We start from the raw sequence: 19,653 nt of genomic DNA, 5'->3' as shown, positions 1-19,653 counted from the left end.
GGTACCTATTCGTGTTCGCTAGTAATTCCTCAAAATGTGGTGTTTAACTTGATACTGACAACTTTTAGGGCCATCCTTTCCTCGCTTATGTGGATACTGTTCACGATCCGTAACCCATCAATCACAGATATGGTTGGAGGATCTTATAACCCTATCTTCTATCATCTCGAACGGAGGAGAAATTACATTTTTGGTCCTTGCATCGTTTCGTTTCGGACCTTGTACTTTCTCTGTCCTTGTACTATTCTCCGGAGACGATTTCAAGTCCTCCCGTCGAATTTCCCCCCGGTTCAATCCGATGGAAATCGTCGAGCCGACGCTAGGTGAGATAAGACAAGAGCGACAGATAAATGTTCTTTTCAAGACTTAAAATGGGGCTCGCCAAGTGTGTTGCCTTGGGGCGACCTTGTGCTGTGCCATGCGAGACTGGGTCAGTGGACCGTCCTTTTCCAATGTAATTACAAGCATTTGATGGATCGATAGGAACACGAAATGTCAAGACTCAGCAACCGTAAACCAAAAGACAAGACCGAGTGCGGTTTTCCGTGACTCTTTCTAAAGCATCCAACGGAATGTCCTGTCACTTGCTCTACCGACGTCGATCCCTACGATTCAGACATATGCTTGGAGGGACGACTGCATCACCTTGTTGAATCATTCAACTATCCTAACGTGATGCTTATCAAGTTAGTATTGCTTTTATTCGTTGGGGAGCGCTCTATCTCTCTCTCTCTCTCTAAGCAAGTTTGCAAATATTTGAAGCACCAGACTTTTGAAACGTCGGTGGGGCTATGGTGAAGAGCTTCTATATCCTCTGGGCATACTAATTTGTTATGCTTCAAAACCGAACATTCCGTAATGGGTGTGCAACTCCCATCGAGAAGGATACATGTATCTCTTCGTGCCCTTATTATGGAATGATGCAGTCGCATGTGAGCTCTGTACCCTGTCAAAAGGGACACCCCGTGTCTAAACCGACCACGTCAAACTTAGAACCACTCTATCAAATCATCAAATTGAAATGCTAATTAAATTGGCAATCCTCTCGGTGCTTGTCTATGGCATTCTTCTTGGCTCTTTATCCTGTAATTATGAAATCTTGGAATGGGGGAAAGACATCTGACTATTGAGATCAAATAATATGCTCCGGTGCATGCGTTAAGGAAAGAACAATGAACTTTTCACCTTTCCCTTTCGCCCGTTCATGATATCACACCTTTCTTTTCTTTATTGACCTTGAAATTTTCATCTGTGACCTATTTATATGGAGATGTGACATGTGGGGTAGTACGAATGGTTTGAACTTATTGCCTACGCTCGCGGGAAAGGGATCAAGCTTGGCCCATTTTCAGTATTCTCCTAATAACTGCGACCCACGTTAGGGTACAAGAAATTATCATCTCTCTCTCTCTCTCTCTCTCTCTCTCTCATGATGCTTACATACTAGAGACTGAGTCAATTTCTTGCTGGTGTGTTGGAATGATGATTACACACCATGATCATTTGTCAAGCCACAATAATTAAGAATAATTTAAAAATGTTCGAAAAAGATTTAAAATCTTATTAAAAATTTTCCACGTCGATGCCGGTCGCCGACGCCCACTTCGATGATTTTCGGCTAATAGGATCGAATTGTCAGAATGTGAAAATGTTTATTTATTTATTTATTTATTACAATTTTATGACTAAATTGATCAAGTTAAAAAGCTTAGAACCGAATTGGTACAAATATAATAAGTTTAGTACTTTTTTTTTGTACTTTTTCCATTTTTGGTAGGGTCAAGGAGGGCTTTGAGTAGGGGTGAGCGGTTCCAGGTTCCTTACAGGTTCCACCTGGAACCCGGAACCTACCCGTCGGAACAGGTTCCTCATTTTTTAGAACTTGAAACCTACCCGTCACACCTTAGAACCTGGAACCTACCCCGTCACAAGTTCTAGGGTCGGTTCCGAGGTACCCGAGAACCTATCAATTTCTTTTATTTTTTCATTTTTAGTTAAGCAAAATGAGAGTGAAGGCTATAACATTTAAGAGAAAATAGATGTGAGTGATTTTAGGCTATGTACATGTTACATTTAGAACCTAAAACCAATTAATTGGAACACGTTTATCATTTTTTGGGACCCGAAACCTAAAAAATTGTTTGGCTCCAAATTATACACTTATCATCGGATGCCAAAAACATTGTATGATTGTGCAAAAATATATACCAAGAAAAATATAAAAATTTATTTCAGAATCTAGGGTCCGGGTTCCGGGTAGTGGAACCTGGAACCTACCCGTTGGAACAGGTTCCTCAATTTTTGGAACCTAGAACCTACCCCGCATACCTTGGAATCCGGAACCAGAGTGGATCCTACAGGTTCCGGTTTCGTGTTCTCGGTTCTACCCTGGAACCATGCTCACCCTTAGTTTTGAGAGTATAATTTCCTAATACAACCGGAATATTAGATTTCAGAAATAAGGTATAGAATGTAATACAAATCTTGTGCATCCAATCAAAGTTGGGTTTGTTCAAGGATAACTTTGAAACATCTTTAAATGACAAGCATTGGAGTCAGTCGATCAAAATGATCCAAGGGCTTGTTCAAGTACACGACGGATTAAGAAAAGTGCCGATGACTCAGTCTCTTCCATTTAACGTTGCGTGTTCTTGGAACAAATAAGACGGCGCGTTCAACGGCGGATAAAACGTTTCATGTCGGATCTGAACTAATGCAACTCTCAATACCATCATCTCATCCATGCAAAATGCAACTTTCCCAAAAGTGGAAACCCTGACGTGTGATTCACGCTTGTGAATCCCTACAAAAGAAGAACAGAGGGAAAAGAGGAGATGAACTTCACGTAACTACGTTGGTCTTGTCATTGTGGAGGGACGAGTCGATTAGATGTCTGACCAAAAAAATAAAAAGAGCATGGAATTTGCTTGATTCACGGCTAAAAAAAAGAAGAAGGAAACTATACAGAAAAAGGATGAGTGGCCCCGTGGTCTCCGGATCGGAAGTCAATCTCTACCGTTGATTATGTGAGCTCGAACAAATATAAGTCTCGACTTGAGGCCATTTTCGCACAATCGACGGCTACAATATGTTTGGATCCATATATGGGTTGCCTTCATAGCAGGACCCGCGTAATTAACTATGGAGAAGATATTTGTTCTCGCAAATCACCTCATCCCATCATGTTTATGGACATGATTGGGCACTGTACGACGTGGTCATGCTGTCCCGAAAGAGACATTGGCTTTCAGCTCAAGCGATTGGGGATGAGGTTGGGGACACACACATGGCCATGGCCATGCAGACACACAGCAACATCATAGCCTGCCCCGTCCCGGCCATGACGACCCCAGTTGGATTCCATGTGCACTTTCTCCATCCTCCTCTCGAAAAAGTTATTATGCAAATGATAGCTGCTCCTCCAATAATTCGACAATATTGCAAGATATTTTTAATCATATAATTGAATGCTTTATGCGAAACACGTAGTGATAATGCGTAGATCTATAATTGAGATTTTACCGTTTTTAACAGTATTATTAGGAAAGAATTTTTTAATATAAACTGACGTGATAATCTAATTCAATCGCATATATAAAAAAAAATATGGAGTGAACTTTCTCTATTGGCTTGGAATACCTCTCTCTTTCAAACACACGCGAGCAGAACAATCCTTCCCTACGCCAATCAATCGACCATCCTCCCGTGGCGCACATGATGAGAGACTTCCCGTCCTGCTTCGGCGAAAGCGGAGTCCAAATCGCCGACTCGTCGCCGTCCTTGGCGAGGAACAGCCCCCAGAACTCGGTCACCTGCATCTACAAGTCCAAGGTACGCGGCCGCCCTTGCCTGATCACTGTTACCTGGACCAAGACCCTCATGGGCCAAGGCCTCACTGTCCTGATCCTCGTCGACGACGGCGATGGGGGCGACCCCGCCAGCTCGTCTCGCTCCCTCTGCCGAGTCGAAATCAAGCCCTGGCTCCTCATCTCCAAGCATAGAGGTTGCCGGAAAGCCCCATTGTCGTCATCAGATTCCTCCACTCTCGACGTTCACTGGGACCTCTCGAACGCGAAGTTCGGCGCTGCCCCCGAACCTGTCCAGGATTATTACGTCGCGGTCAAGGATGACCGGGACATGGTCCTCCTCCTAGGGGACATGGAGAAGGAGGCCTACAAGAAGCTCGCCGGCCTGGGCTGGGACCGTGACACCGCAGTACTCGTGGGGAAGCGGGAGAACGTGTTCGGTAAGAAAAGCTACTGCACGAGGGCCCAGTTCCGGGACAAGGGCCAGGCACACAGCGTGGTGATTGAGTGCGACCCCGGCGGTGGCGCTCCGGCCGAGCCATGCCTCGTGATAAGGATCGACGACCGGGACGTGGTGAGAGTGAGGAGGCTGCGGTGGAAGTTCCGGGGGAACTGCATGATCGACGTGGACGGCACCGGCGTGGAGGTGTTCTGGGACGTCCATAACTGGCTCTTCGGGGGCGATTGCGTCGGGAGCAATTACGGGGTGTTCCTGTTTCAGACGGGCCCGTTCCGGGCCGAGAGCGAAAATGACAAGTTCCACGGTTCGTCTAGCTCGAACGTGGCGAAGCCTTCGTGCATTTCGAGCTGGTGGAGCTCATCGTCGTCCTCTTCCTCGCGGGGGATCGAAGATGACCCTCATCATCAACATCAGTTGCAGCTGAAGCAAGGTCTGGCCTTCTCTTTAATACTGTATGCTTGGAAGAGTGAATAAATAGTATTATTCAACATTTTATCTATTCACCTTCCCCACCCCTCCCCCCCTCCCAAAAAAAAAAAAAAAAAAGATTGTAAGAAGTAGAGAAGTTTTCTTCTTACTACCTTTCGGTTTTTTTTTTTGGAAAGACAGTTTTGGCTTTTCATATGGTTGGAGTGGTTAGTGGTATGGAAGATGCATAAGATGAGTTCTTCATGAGTTTGATCGAAGTACAGTGAAATGAATGCAGATATGTCGTTGCTTCTGATATCTTGTTGCAAATTCTGTCCATACACATTCTCTTGGCTCAAAATTTTCTTTTGCACATACAGCAAAATTGTCCCTAGTCGGAAGGGATAACCTCCGATGATACCTTTTAATTAGGGTCACGAGTTGTGATATCATTTATAATTAAGCTTAAGTGAAAGCTGCAAAGGTAAAGCTATAGTTTCATTCATCCCTTGTAGGAGAACTAACCGTGATGTTAAAACCCGTTGATGTTTATTTTCGTAGCTAAGAATATGAGTCGATGAAGCTTAACTTCACTTGTCATTGATATGGTGTACGGTTTAAATAGAGATATCACCGCCTATAATTATGGTGTAAATCAAAGATAAAAGATAACAATTTGATACCCATGGAAAATGAATAGAAAAAAAAATCAGATAAAATCACGTAGATTCTTTGCTTGATGTGTTATCTTCAAGGAGAAGATTTTGCACCTCATTTTGATTTTTTGTTTTTTTGATTTGTTACTTCAATACTCCCCTTCAAACCGATTAATGGGGAGGACCAAAGACTGAGTTTGGTTCGGAAACCGACAAACTTATCTCAAGTAGGAGTGGTCGGTTCACGATTTGGCCCGATCCCACTTAGAAACCAATTAATTTACAAATCCGGGGACACTAAAATCAAGAACCGGACAATTGATCCGATCCAGTTCCCGGACAGTCCAATGCAACCGAATGTGCTTTAAAACACATACAATTTTCATAATTCTACTTTTGCATCGCAACATTGCCTTGAGCGCCATTTCTCTTTACCTAGCTGAGAAAAGTAAGCATTCGGCAAGCGCTTATTTGTGAAAATAATAAGCTTTGTGGCTTAGATTTTACTCACATGGCTTGTCCTTGGAGCCTTCAATGCGTTTGATGGGAGACTTGTGTCCACAGAAGCACTCAAGGTTCGCATGGAAGGCTTATGTACGTGACTCGCCCGGTATTCGGCTTCAGCTATGGAGCGGGCCACAATAAGTTGTTTCTTGGCACACTATGAAATGCAATATGAGCCAAGAAAAGTACAATAAGCGGTAGTTGAACGTCGGGTGAGTTTGCATCCAGCCCAGTCTTGTGACGGTCTAAATTTTGCCCGATTGAATTAATGAGGGGATTAGACATAGTCGGGCCTTGTTTAATAGTGAAAGTGACTTTGGGGTTTAATTATTTTGTGCAGTGAATTATTTAAGCTCAATGGTGTAGTGGGCGTGGTGAGAGTGGACCGTTACTTGTCGATAATCGTTTTAGTCTTCAAGAAGTTGATTCATGCCGGATTTGGTTGGAAATTGAGGCACGAAGGCCCCAACCGACCACACCCTCTCTTCCACCATATAAGGGTTCCCACCTTCTCTCTCTCCTCATTTGGTTGTAGGGGTGAGCGGTTCCAAGTTCCTTACATGTTCCACTTAGAACCCGAAACCTACTCGTTGGAATAGGTTCCTCATTTTTTGGAACTCGGAACCTACCCGTCATACCCTGGAACCTACTCTATCACAGGTTCTAGAATCGGTTTCAGGGTACCCAAGAACCTATCAATTTATTTTATTTTATTTTATTTTTTCATTTTTAGTTAAGCAAAATGAGAGTGAACGCTACAACATCTAAGAGAAAGTAGAGGTGACTGGTTTTAAGTTTCATACAAGTTACATTTAGAACCCGAAACCAATCCATTGGAACATATTTATCATTTTTTGAAATCTGAAACCTAAAAATTTGTTTGACTCCAGATTATACACTCATCATCGGACGTTATAGAATATTATAGGATCGTACAAAAACATACCAAGAAAAATATAAAAATTTATTTTTGGAGTCCGGAACTTGGAACCTACCCATTAAAACAGGTTCCTCAATTTTTAGAACCTAGAACTTACCCTACATATCTTGGAACTTGGAACCGGACCGAATCCTATAGGTTCCGGTTCTAGGTTCTCGGTTCTACTTCGAACTATGCTTACCCCTAGTTGTAAGAACACTCTCACCTCTCTCTCGCATTTCTCTCTTTTCCCCTCGGTGGTTCCCTCTCGCCCGAGCTGCCTCTTGTTCTTACCTTGAGCCGGCGATTTTGTGGCGTGACGACAATGATTCACGAACTCTTGTGGTCCGTGCTCAACCCCAACGCCGCTCATCTCCTTTTCCTCTGTTGGTTCCTCTAGCACGTGACCCGCCAAGGAAGAACGGATGATTCGAGCTCATTCGGGAGGCGATTCAAGCCCCGTTTCTTCGTACGCGTTCCCAAGGCAAGTAGATTTCTAATCATTCGACTAGGTTGCCCATTAATTGCTCGGCTTGGCGCTTAGTGATAAATTTCGGTTGTATTGTGCGGAATTGAGGCTGACCTTGCGTCAATGAGAAAACGTCGATGCATGTTTGATATATTGCTCATAGTAGTACCTATAGGATGTGGGTAACTTGAATCTATGAGCTGATCGTCAAAGAAGTCGTAAGGAATGCCATGAATTTGAGTTGCGCCATGTATAGGGGAGATTTGGCCGTGGGTCTTGCGAAGAAATTCTTGGTGTTCAGGACTTGCAAGTCAAATCTGCTAGCTAAAATATTGCTATTTGGGACTTGGGTAAGCAGAATCTATGAGTTGATCGGCACAGAACTTGGTTTTGGGAATGGGCATTCCTATGGATGGTTGAGCTTGACTGGTGAGGAAAATGGTGTTCCATATGCGATCCATTGCTTGAGTCGGCATCTCTGGATCTTCGGTACGCTGAATATGTGAGTGGATTGCCTGGATTGCTATTGATTTGTGAGGAATTGAAATGGGTCTATGTAGAGGAGGATCGACCATATGGTTTGGGAAAAGATCCACGAGGTCCGATTCTTATATGGCGGGTCCCTTGGTTATACGGATGATGTCTGACTTGGATAGGATGGAAATTAAAGTCAGATGGCCTGATAAATGGCTAGTTCGGCTTGAAGTGAAATCGAGACTATATGAACTTCGGCCTTAAGATGTGAAATGAAGGACCAATAGATTCATCCGGCTCCTTCATGTCTTTTTTTTTAAGTCTCGTGAACCTTCCATGCTTATACCTTGTGTTGCCTTCTGCCTGGTATTCTGTTGACTTGTGGTCTACTAAGATTTGCTTGATTGATTGAATGAATGGATTGCTTAATCGTTTGGTTAGATCTCTCTTCCCTGAGCTCTAGCTCACCCCCTGTTGTTGAACACCTTTTCAGATGCCTAGTTATGGCAATGGATAGAGCCATGATGTCGGTGGTGAAGATAAAGCTCGTCAGTGGTGCCGTTGGATTAGGAGTAGTTTTTGCACCTTGTAATTATCCCAGTAATCTTTGAACTTTTGTAAAGAGTTGGTTAAAAAGATATATGTATATGTATGTGTATATAAGCTCAATATTTTCTGAATTTGTTGCTTGAGTTTCAGATGTCCGATACAGAATAGTGAACCCTATGAGGCCATACCCTCTTAGGCGTCGTGCCTTCCGTACTTTTCACACACCTGTTTTTTTTGTATGGCCGCCTGACTGTTTTATTGTTTAGTCTTTCGCATGTGCCCTTTATTATATCAAGCACTTTTAGATAGTATTGATCAGACCGAATCAACCATGTTTTTTCCTAATTATCGTCACAACAATGCCACCACCCGAAATAAAATATATAATATAAGATAAAAACAGAGCGCGATTAGCAAGCATATGGCGGGACCGGGAGGTTACCACAAGTTTGCATGGGCAAAGCCAAATAAATGGAGAGAACTACAAGACAAAATGCGAAGCTCAATGTGTAAAGTACCGCGAATATGTTAAGGAGTGGTTTATAGTCCCCAACGACAGAAAAATATGCAGGTAGGGTTTTGGAGGAGCTGCCCTTGTGGCGATTTCAAGGGGGCAGCGCCTCTTGAACACCAGAGGGTTTTTATAGTTTAAGCTCATAATTTTTCATTAGTAGTTTGAGCTTGAGCTCATGAATAGCTACTGTTATATATACGTCTTTTCGCTTGTAATTGAGTGATGTAACAAGAGGTGCGAGATGTTAATTATAGTATAATATTATGTTGGACGTAGCTTAGTTCAAGGGTGAACCAGAATAAAAACATTGAGTATTGATTTCTCTTTCTCATTACGTTTTTCTTCGTTGTGATTGTGCGCCAAATCCTAACGTAAGATATCGCAATATGCATTTTACCATCCGATAGTGAGCAATCGTTGGGGAAGTGACGAATTCCTAGAATTTAAGGGACGTGTGGGACAAAGAAATTATTGAAGAGCGTGAGGAGGAGGGATAGAATGCTTAAATATTAAATCATGTCTTCATCTAGTATTATAATATGTAAATATCAAGCGGCTATTGTCTTTCATCTTAAACTTTTAGAACAGTTAGCAATGATCCACAAAATCTCACATGATATTAGAATAGAAGGTTTTGAGTTCAAATTTTTCCAGTCCCTATGGATCTCCTCAATTAAATATTTCATGTTTAATACTAGGCAAAACTAAACGTGAGAGAGTGAAATAATATATAAATATTAAATTTTATAATTTAATCTTTTAGAACAGCGGCCAATCAAAACGCGATTTGATAAAATCACGGCCTATGAAAGTAATCGAGTCCAATTTGCAACTCACCAGAAAGTGGCGTGGTCCGAGGATTTTCTCTCATCAGAGATTGGGGTAAATGTGGCCTGAAGAAACAAGGTTACACCAGTCTACTTCTCTCTCTCTCTCTCCTCTTTTTTGACTGCCACTTAACATTTGAAATTTGACTCGTGCCAAACACATAGTACCTCAATTCCTTAAAATCATCCAAGAAGTGATGTTTAATAATCTATAATGCTATAACAATTCACTAGAGATCTTTTTATTTTGACAAGTGATCAAAACGTGCTTTGAAGTTAAAATTCCTACCAGACGCGTCCTCAATGAGTTTCATGTCGCGAGGAAATCTTATACAAATATAGTCTATGAGTGATGTGGTAGGCATAGTCAATCGCGTATAAACTGTGTGAGAACTAGTGTTTTCTAATGAGTCCCAATGCGACCATCACCACTTCTTGACATGTGATTATGATCTATGATTAGATTAAATCTACCTAATATATTCTCTTAATCATTTTGCTCACCTAATAAAAACATCAAGTCCAATAGTAAACGAAAAGTGAATATCATTGTACGATTTACTCTGGTTGACAACGAGAAATGACTAATGGGAGTTAAGATTACTATTTCTTTCAATTGAAATTAATTGGATATTTTCCATTAGGAGACACTATTTGCACATCCATTTTGGCAAAAGACATATTTTCAAACGAATTGACTAGAATGTCCTAATTTCTCTCTCACCTTTTGTCTTCTCAGTTTCCTCTTCTCATCATGAATAGTTTTCTCTTGAATTCATCCCGTCTCGTGGGTTTCTTGCCACCATCTCTTTCATTGATCGAGTGTTTATACATGATTCGATCCTCCAAATCACAATGAATGACACTTTGTGTGTGAGGATTTAAGTAAAAGCAAGATTAAGAAGTTAAAAGACCAGACTTTCCATCTGTGTTATCTTGGTTTATTGCTCGAAACAGATTGTCGATCTTAGGTGTTACAAGTTCATCCTCGGTGCTTCATCGGAGCGCTTCATGATTTTTGTGGAAGGCAAGCAAACAACATATTTTGACCAAATGGAGTTTTTGAAGGGAATTTTCCGACCGTTCATTAAAACAGGGGTTTTAAAGTCGAAAAGAGTAAAAGTAGCCAAACCCATTTTACATATCATAAAGAAAAAGCAGAAACTACCAAAAAAATCCTAAATATATCGCATTGATACCAATTCAATTTCAAACCTTTCAATTATGCCAATTTAATCCTAAAACCTTTTCAAATTGGTACCAATTCAGTCCATTCGGCCAAATTATGCTAGAAATCGCCGATGTGAATATCAATCGTCCTACATGGCATAATCCACGCCGATATAGAATATTTTCTCATAATTTTTCAATATTCATTTTTAATATTTTCCCTCTCCCTTTTCCTTTTGCTAGTGGTTGACGAGGGTTGGCCTCGCGCAAGTGAGGTCAACCCTGGCCAACCATGGCCTATGGACAATGGCCGGCTACCGGCTAAAGGAAAAAAAAGAAAATATTCAGAAAATTCTAAACATGTTCACGTCGGCACCAATCGTGCCATAAAGGACGGTCGAAGTCCACATCGGTGATTTCCGACCTAAATTGACCGATTGAATTGAATTGATACGAATGCAAAAAAGTTTAGGACTAAATTAGCCCAATTAAAAGATTTATGACTGAATTAATAACAAAACAATAGGTGCAGGACTTTTTTGGTACTTTTCCTTAAAGAATAATCTCATAGTACGGTATATGAAGAGAGAAGAGAGTAACTCATTTGTTTAACTGCAATATGCGACCTATTAATTGGACTCGAGAATTCTGACAAGAGTTCAGCAAATGTATTCAAATTACATAATCTAAAATCGAAACTAATCACGTATAAGATATAAGTATCCAAGTGATTTCTCGAACTCTGTAATCTCCATAAAGTTTGTTGCATCTTCACACTCAAGTTGATAGAGTAGACAAATATCAGATGGATGCCAGGAAACTTTGCAAAAGGAAGTGCCATCAAATTAGCTTTCGAGTGGACGAACCTAAGATGCAAAAGCACCATCTGAAGGCGTTCGAATTAAATTCCAATCAGACAATACATGTAAGTGATAGCACGTTTAAAAGCTAGTACCATCGTATTAGCTTTCGGGTAGATCAGTAACAGGAGACGATCACGTCATCTGAAAGCAAGCACTATCCGATCTTACTTCCGGGCAGATGGTGCACAAGGTGCTTGGAAATAAGTTTTCGGGCAAATCTATACTTAAAGACGATGATCCCATTTGAAAGTCAAGAAAATGAGCACTCAGGACATGAAACAGCATTTGAAAGTAAGCGACGGACGTCGTCCTATGCGGGGCCACCTGCATGACAAGAGCTCCCTATCCACCGTCATCCATTAAGCTACGAGACGGAGAGTAAAGGGGAGTCCACGATACATGGGGTTGACGCAGATGGGGTGGGGCATGATGAGACTGATTCATGGAGGACCTCGCATCAATGCTTGCGAAGGAGAATTAGAAGGTGGAGTGAATTTACGAAGAGATGCATAGATGTGCATCAAGAATGATTTGCATCCATTGCTACTCAGAAATGTGAAGAAAAAAGACAACAAGCCAATTGTATGCTACGACCTATTCTGGATAGTGCTTATCGAGAGCTTTCCAACGAAATCTACTTTTCTCAAATCCGACGGTCAGATCTTATTATATCACATCTTCTAACCATGGGCTGTTCTATCTCAATGGTGTCGGGAAACTTTTTCACACGATAAAGTCATTTTCATAAAGATCGTGTCCCAAGCTTTTCCATACTTCCAGAATTGAAGCCTCAGTGACGAAATTGAAAGAAAAAAAAAAAACGATTGCCATAAACAAGCCTTACTGAAGTTTCCGGGGTGACTTTAGAATCATATCCTAGAGGAAATAGTTAAATTTGTTAGAGCAAAGCGGACATTGACTTCACAGCTGCTCCATATCTCAAGAAGCAAACTAATCATTGAATAGAGTGGTCGAATTGCAATTATAAGACGGTTGACAACACCTAGATTATCCACAACCATTACAGAACTGAAATAGCAGAAATTAAAAGCGCCATGAACAAGAAAGAAATTTAGAGAAGGAAAAAATCAAAGCATCAGTCATGAGTCATCCATCCGATAAAAGTGGATGACAATTTTGCACCGGGGAGAGAGGGACAAGGGAAGATGTTGCTAATTATGTTCTGGCCTTTAGGCATTTATCCATGATGAAACTTTCGGAGTTCAGGCAACAGGCATACACGAACCTGGGGTTTTCGGCGTTCCTTCAAATCCACAGCCCTTGGCGGTTAAAACTTGACTAGGGCGGTGCCATTGATTCGGATAGCTAGATAAAGAGCTTGTTGCAGAACTGACAAAAGGAAGAGAACAAAGAGGAAATACTGCATCAGTTAGATTTTGCAAAAATATCGTAAAAGAACTGCCACTGTTGCAAATCCCACACTAACGCCTTTTCTAACAGTGCAGCAGAATAACCGTACTATAACAGTAACGCAGAATAACCATGAGACATTCCTCACATACTGTAAAGTGCATTGAATTTATCAGACGGGGTCTCCTAGCCACTAGCTTCAGGCAAACCTTTGGGCACGACATATCAAAATTCGCTTCAGTGGAAACTCACACTTTTCTTCCCATAGTTTATAAGTAACCCTTCTATCAGAATAAATGCGCCCTACCACTAGGCAAAAGCCTAGAGGTTCAGATCAAGGGGCAGGAATGAGAGAATCTATGGGTCCAAATTACAAAGAAGAGAAAACGAAGCATGGGCCCTTCTGAGGCTCCATTTATTTTTTGTTAACTCAGTTCATAAGTAAAACAAGCGATCATTTTTAGGAAAATATTTTCCAATTCATTTTTTGAGAAACAAACGGAGCCTGAAAGTAGATATAAGGAAAAAATAGATAGGAATTTACTGTATATTGCAAGCAGTTAAATTCTGATTGGGAAAGAAAGAACATCATAGCAAACAGAACCTGAGTTTAAATGAAGCAAAAAATTCAGAGTCTCGGTACTAGGTGATATAAATGACAGTGGAGCACGCACCATTTTGTTTTAAGGCACAATCTCCAAACTTTCCTTTGCTTAAGGCATTTCCTAGATTGGAAAGTAGTCCAGCTCATCTGAACTTTCCTCGTAGATTACGTAGCTGGAATCACGGCTATCCTCATTACCACTGCCTTGATCACTATTGTAGCTGCTTTCAGATGAACTTATAAAGACAGAACTATCTGATGCATGACCATTATGATGCAATGGCAGGCCAATCTCACTATTGAGGTCACTATCAATAATTTGTTCCATCTCGCTAAAACTGCAAAAACAACATAAATCCATGGGGCAAAGAGGAGATTGAGATTCACGTTCCAAAGAATGCATGCAATAATTTAAATCTGAAGGTAGGTATCAAGCACAACGGTCATAGAGCAAAATCCTAAATCGATAACTACATGGAAAAGAACATTTTCAGACAAACCTTCCCCCCTCTGATGGAAAATCTGCTAGCAAACAAATATCCGGCCTTTCTTCCACTACCTGTTTGAATGGGATGACACTGACAAGAAAAGTACCAACAATGTAATGTTAGAGTGGGAAACTTGCAGCCATTCCAACATGATGAATCTAATTAATTTTAGGCATACCTTGAGCAGTAACTTCTGTTATACCAGTCACCTTCAGAAGCTAATCCTTCCTTATTGGATATGTCCTGCAGCAGGAATAATTTCAGGCTATATTGCAAAATCACAAAATAATGATAAGACAAATAGAAGGTCCACGGTACCCACAACGTGTCTTAGACACTTGAAATCTCCAGCAAGAACAGCGGTAAAAAACCGAGCAACCTCCGTCTGCAGATAATCTTGTATTAGAGAAGGTGGCAAGTGGAGAGAGAGGTGACATAATGGGGCTACTCTTTTTCTCACCTCTTTGAGATGCATACAGTCCCGTAAAATCAGGAATTCCAGTAATGTTCCCATTGAAGTGCTGCCAAGATTTCTAAAAATTGAAAACAACATACCTATTTGAGGAAAATCCACAGGACGTCGACCCATAAACAGAAAATTAATCTTATGACGCGCTGTTCAGGGAGGGAGAGATTAGCTGACCTCAGAAAATTTCCAGTGATTGAGTAGGATGTTGAAAAGTCAACATATCGTAGCTTTCGAAATCCCTGTGAGAGATACCAAGAAGAGTGCTTTTCGTAATTGACAGAAATGACTCAATCAGAATCATCTTACTAGGCCTAATATCTCCTTAGAAGGGACTATTAAACTCAAACATCCAACCAATCCCAAGTGAAGAGATTTATATCATCCCACCACCTATGACTCATAGAGGCAACCTTAGATGAAAGAGAATATGGCATAAAAGAGCTGCTGATAGAAATTCTCTGCAGTCAGTCCCAGATAGCTTTTAAGAGCCAAAAGTGGCTTATAGTGAGTACATCGGTGTCCCTCTTCAAATGCTTATCTTACTAGTAAAAAGTGCGGCTCTTTGGTTTTTTCTAGGAATAACCAAAGTAAATTTCTATCGAAACGCTGGTCTCCAATCACCAATGATCACATAATACAACAACCATCAACTATACACATGCCTTCAATTAATGAAAATCTTGTTCCATACACTGCATTTGGTCGTCAGGACCAGAATTGTATAAAAAATCCCCCTGATGGTAAATGTAGACATATCAAACCCTATCATGTTTGGCACACTTTAAGATAGATTGAAATAAAAACTGAAAACCCAATTAAATTAAAAAAAAATGAAAATTAGAAAATCCAATTCAATTAAAACCAGAAAAGGAAAAACCCTAGATCTAGGCATTGTGGCTGCCGCCGCCACCATGGCCGTGATTGATGACAGTGACCACCAGCATTTTGTCACGGTAGTCCAGTGCTATGAAAATAAGAGGGATTGAGGGCGGCGAAGGAAGCCAGAGAAAGAGGTTGAGGAATTGCAGGGGTGATGGCAAACCACGGAGATTGAGACATGTCAGTTAGGGAGTGCCACTTGAAAGCAAGCAATAGCTTGTTGTTTTCTTCTTGTTAAGTTCTTTTCTTATTTTTTATTAATTGCAATCTGCGTCTATCCAACCCCTTTCCCAGATTTCTTATCAGGCATTATAACTGGATATATCCAGATGCATTTGGTTCGGAGGATGTCCCCAAACACCAAATAAGATGACAATATCTCCCATCTGGATGTAAACCCGGATCAAATGCAGCCTAGCAGTAAATAGAGTTCATGGCCATATAATTAGAGCAGAAATAAGACCGGCCCGATAGGGGGAGGGAATTTACTCCATCGACTACAAAAGTCCAACAAAATAGTCTAACAAATTGAAAAGAGATAAATTTAGCTTCAGACTAAGCAAGGCAAAAATATGTACCTTAACAAGTGTTCTAACTTTGCAATCGTGGAGCTTAAACCCTCTTAGCGACAATGAAGTCAAATGAGGACAATTGTTGACTAGATCAACACAAGTTGGTGATTTCAAACTGTCATCTCTACCTGATGGAAAGAGAAAAGTAACGACTATATCAGCAAAAGTATGACATGAGAATTTTGTTAGTGTCAAAGAACTCTCACCTGTTTTTGAAGATTCAAAGAACAAACGCTCTATCAAGTGACAATTTAAGCCCACGGAAGTCAAGAATTGTCTCAATTCAACATGTCTGTAATTTGAAGAATGCAATGTTAGAACACATGATAATGGGTTACAAGAATGCTTACCTAATAAGTAACTGAGAATAATTTTACAAGGTTGTCATGAACAAACTTGGGTAGGGCTATAGAAGGAATAGCTTGTCTTGCATGCTAGCAATTTTTGTTCGACTTAGAAATCAAAGAGAAGAAAGAAAACATGATATGCTAGTGGATATGTAAATGTAAAAAAGACAGGTCCAAAAAAGAGGATGTTTTTGTCAGCATCATGCAGAACAACTTCTGGAAATGAAACATTAAATGAAAAAGAACTTACAGGCCAACGATTTCCAGATCAATTAGAGACGGGCATACTGATAAAGCCATACAAAGTGATGCACTATCCATTCTTTCAATATTGTACAAGTGCAATCTCCTCAACAATATCCTTGAGGAAACGTTAAAGGCAAAAATTAGGAGGAAATTGCAGCGTGAGCAGCACAAGTTCAAAGAAATCATAGTATACGACATACCCAGCAGCACTTCCATCAGCACTTAAAGGGCTTAAGCATGTCCTGGTCAAGATGGGCGACTCTTTCCCTTGTCTGGTCTTCTTATCATTCCATGAAAAGTTGGAGACATCAACGGAACTCCTTATTGTATAGACCAATGGTTGAGAAGATCCAGGTGATATGGTTGGGCCTGGGACTATACCAAGCTTCAACGACCTCAAAGATTTAAAGGGAAAATAAAGCAAATTTAGATGGAGAACAAGTAATCCCATTATGCAAAAAAGAGTACCTTCATTTAAAACATTAGACAAGATTTCCTGCAGAGCAGACGAAGAATTCACCAATAAATATAAAAGTCACATCACAAAAACTATCGAGAGAAATCTATTATACACACCACACAACCTACAAATAGAACCCAAAGGGAAATAAAGGCAATGACATTTTTTCAGATCAATCAAATTAAGTGGCATAGAGTACAGTGGGTCAAAAAAGCCCTCCAGTTTCTCACTGCTTTAGTTTCATATGGTCTAGAAGAGCAGAAGGGGAGATGTCCCCTTATAAAGTGTGATGCAAAGGAAGAGAAGTAGCATGTGTAGACACTACTTATCTCTCACCCTCAGGCACATTTAATTACATCACAAAGCATCCTTAGAGAACCAAATTCAGTCCAACCAATACAACCGGTCGTGTACAACTGCACGACAAAGCCTATTCAGTGCAAGTTCATCAGTAGCAGGTCAGTTATTGATGCAGAGGAAAAACTGGCAAAGAAGGACTTGAAATGAAAGAATTTCACTACGATTCCTTACTGAAGGGATCTTCCAGCTCTTTGAATCATTGTAGACACAACAGCATTATTAACCTTCGGGACAACTGTTGTCAAGTCAATATTGGTATAGCATAAAGGATCCATCGCGCACTTGTTAAACAGCGAACAAGTTGCTGCAGCGTAGCATAGGCTTTGTGAATCAAGCATGGAGAAAACCTGAATTCCCTCGTAAATAAAAACATATAAGTACCCGAGGAAGGAAATATTGCAAAACCATTTCAACAAAGGCCAACAGCGTGAAATGCCAAAAGACATCATATTTATTGATAATCGAAGAAGAAATAAATATTTTATTCTACTATCAATCGAAGTGATCCGGTTGAGTACATATTGTCCAATAAAGGCCTTTTAAAGGCACAATCAGAATCAGCCAGCAACATTTGCAACAACCAGATAGCTAGGACGTGAGTAGATAATCGTATCATCACCGAGGCAACATACAATTCCTCGAGCTCGCAGACAAAAACCGAAATCAAACTCCATTCGTAAACTGATCCACCACCCAAGGGATCCATCCACACGCAAATGAAACGAACTCAAACGATTCAACCGCAAATGCCTTCGCCACCACTCCGCAGCGCAAAAAATCACAAACCAAGACATTGCAATTCACAAACCTAGAAACCTCCGGAACGAGCCAAGGATGGTAAGAGACGAAACCTTAATTGTGAGATCTGGAGGGAGAGCCCAGGCGACGGAATTGTGCTTGGTGGCGCGCTTCCTCGCGGAGCGCCTGGCGGCCTCGGTGATGGAGGAGCCCAGCCGCAGAGCCCGGTCGATGAGCAGGGCCTGCTCCCGATCGGAGGCTGTCGAGTCGAGGAGCCTGTCGAAGGAGAGGTCGATGGAGTGAGAGCGGGAGGAGGAGTCGGCGAGCGAGAGGAAGGCGTCGAACAGGTGGTCGATTTGGTTGAAAGACGAAGACGAGGACGACGCCGGCGGAGGGGGCGGCGGCGACGACGACGGGCAGGGTCGCTTGTTGGCCATGGATGATGGCGACGGTGCGGTGGCGCTGTGGAAGAGCACGGTATCCATAGTGGGTGGAGTGGAGGATATGTGTGTGTGTGTGTGTGTGTGAAAGGGAGCGAGAGTTTTCTTTGGGGGGGTTTTTCGGGGAGATCGATTTGATTGGGGGAAGGTACGGACGAGAGGCTGGAGCGACACGTGGGCCAATGACGGCGCGGGTGAGAAGGGAGAAGGCGGTGTGGACGGGTGAGTTTAGCGGATTTACTCCCCATGTCTGCGGAATAATGTGATTTTGGATTTTAGCCGAAAGAGAATAGAGGCGGGACGTGCTGCTCTTGCGTTTATACGTATGTATGATGCTCTCCTAATTAGACCCTAAAAACTTTTTAAATTCACTTATACCTAATTTCAGTTCAAGAAAAATTTAATGAATTTTTTAGGAACTACTTCTTTTCGTAAATAAATATTTTCTTAAAAACGATCCACTTTATAAGTAAATAAATAATTAATATTTTCATTGTTCACGAAAGTATTTAAATATAAATTATTATCGATAATAAAAATATTTTCATTAATTAATTGTTTCGAGCGATCCACAAGTAATTATTATCCTACAAAGGAAGTAACGAAAAATAATTGTCAAATAGTAGTCCCATAGGAAAGGGCATCTTATGCATGGTCCATGAGCGGGACAGGTCGTAAATAATATTTCATTGACTAGAATCTCTCCGCGTTGCCTCTGTAAGGGGAAAAGTAAATTATAAATTGCAAAATATTTCTCGGGATGCTATGTGCTACAAAGGTTTTAGTAAAGTTTGAAATTGATTTTACCATATGTTAGTTGTGGGAACATGCGTGAGCGTGCCGGACGAGAACGGAGTGCCGGACATAGACACCGCCGTAACCTTGGAAGCTATCCGGCGTGGCCCAGCAGATTTGGTTTCCGTGGGCTTATAGCTCGCAGCATCGGCATTAGGATTGCTCCAATCTTTGTTGCATAAATCACAAACGATATATTCACACACAATAAATGAATTAGAAAAACTTCACTTTTAAGAAAAAAAAATGTCTATCATGTATTATT

At 41.2% G+C, this 19,653-nt stretch overlaps 2 protein-coding genes across 4 annotated transcripts; one reads left to right on the top strand and one right to left on the bottom strand.

Moving 5' to 3' along the window:
* Positions 1–3,608: 3,608 nt before the first annotated feature.
* LOC125312754 lies at positions 3,609–4,967 on the top strand. Its single transcript, XM_048271995.1, has 2 exons — positions 3,609–4,746; positions 4,790–4,967. The coding sequence occupies exon 1, from the start codon at positions 3,715–3,717 to the stop codon at positions 4,738–4,740; it is 1,026 nt and encodes a 341-aa protein (XP_048127952.1). The 5' UTR covers positions 3,609–3,714; the 3' UTR covers positions 4,741–4,746; positions 4,790–4,967.
* A 7,576-nt stretch (positions 4,968–12,543) lies between these two features.
* LOC115756964 (F-box protein SKIP17-like) lies at positions 12,544–18,681 on the bottom strand. Of its 3 annotated transcripts, none has more exons than XM_048284220.1 (13): positions 18,267–18,681; positions 17,587–17,762; positions 16,796–16,990; positions 16,600–16,710; positions 16,209–16,294; positions 16,009–16,130; positions 14,726–14,790; positions 14,543–14,615; positions 14,405–14,467; positions 14,261–14,325; positions 14,095–14,172; positions 13,595–13,932; positions 12,544–12,969 (listed from the first exon to the last, which is right to left on the bottom strand). In XM_048284220.1, exons 1-12 carry the CDS (start codon positions 18,636–18,638, stop codon positions 13,716–13,718), a joined length of 1,623 nt encoding a protein of 540 aa, XP_048140177.1. In that variant the 5' UTR covers positions 18,639–18,681; the 3' UTR covers positions 12,544–12,969; positions 13,595–13,715. The 3 variants fall into 3 exon arrangements, with proteins under 3 accessions (XP_048140177.1, XP_048140181.1, XP_048140172.1); XM_048284224.1 differs by having other exon boundaries at positions 12,544–13,016; positions 13,665–13,932; XM_048284215.1 differs by having other exon boundaries at positions 13,665–13,932.
* Positions 18,682–19,653: the final 972 nt, after the last annotated feature.

Source organism: Rhodamnia argentea, chromosome 1, assembly GCF_020921035.1.
Source record: "Rhodamnia argentea isolate NSW1041297 chromosome 1, ASM2092103v1, whole genome shotgun sequence".
Classification (NCBI taxonomy): Eukaryota; Viridiplantae; Streptophyta; class Magnoliopsida; order Myrtales; family Myrtaceae; genus Rhodamnia; species Rhodamnia argentea.
The sequence above is the reverse complement of the archived record's forward strand: the minus strand, read 5'-3'. Positions and strand labels throughout refer to the sequence as shown.

Excerpts from the sequence above, each read along its gene's own strand:
- LOC125312754 (XM_048271995.1), top strand. The coding sequence starts at position 3,715 with ATGATGAGAGACTTCCCGTCCTGCTTCGGCGAAAGCGGAGTCCAAATC.
- LOC115756964 (XM_048284220.1), bottom strand. The coding sequence starts at position 18,638 with ATGGATACCGTGCTCTTCCACAGCGCCACCGCACCGTCGCCATCATCC. Across the intron at positions 16,295-16,599 it reads GATCTGGAAATCGTTGGCCT|ACATGTTGAATTGAGACAAT; the intron begins GTAAGTTCTTTT and ends TTCAAATTACAG. Across the intron at positions 14,791-16,008 it reads AAGTTAGAACACTTGTTAAG|GGATTTCGAAAGCTACGATA; the intron begins GTACATATTTTT and ends TATCTCTCACAG.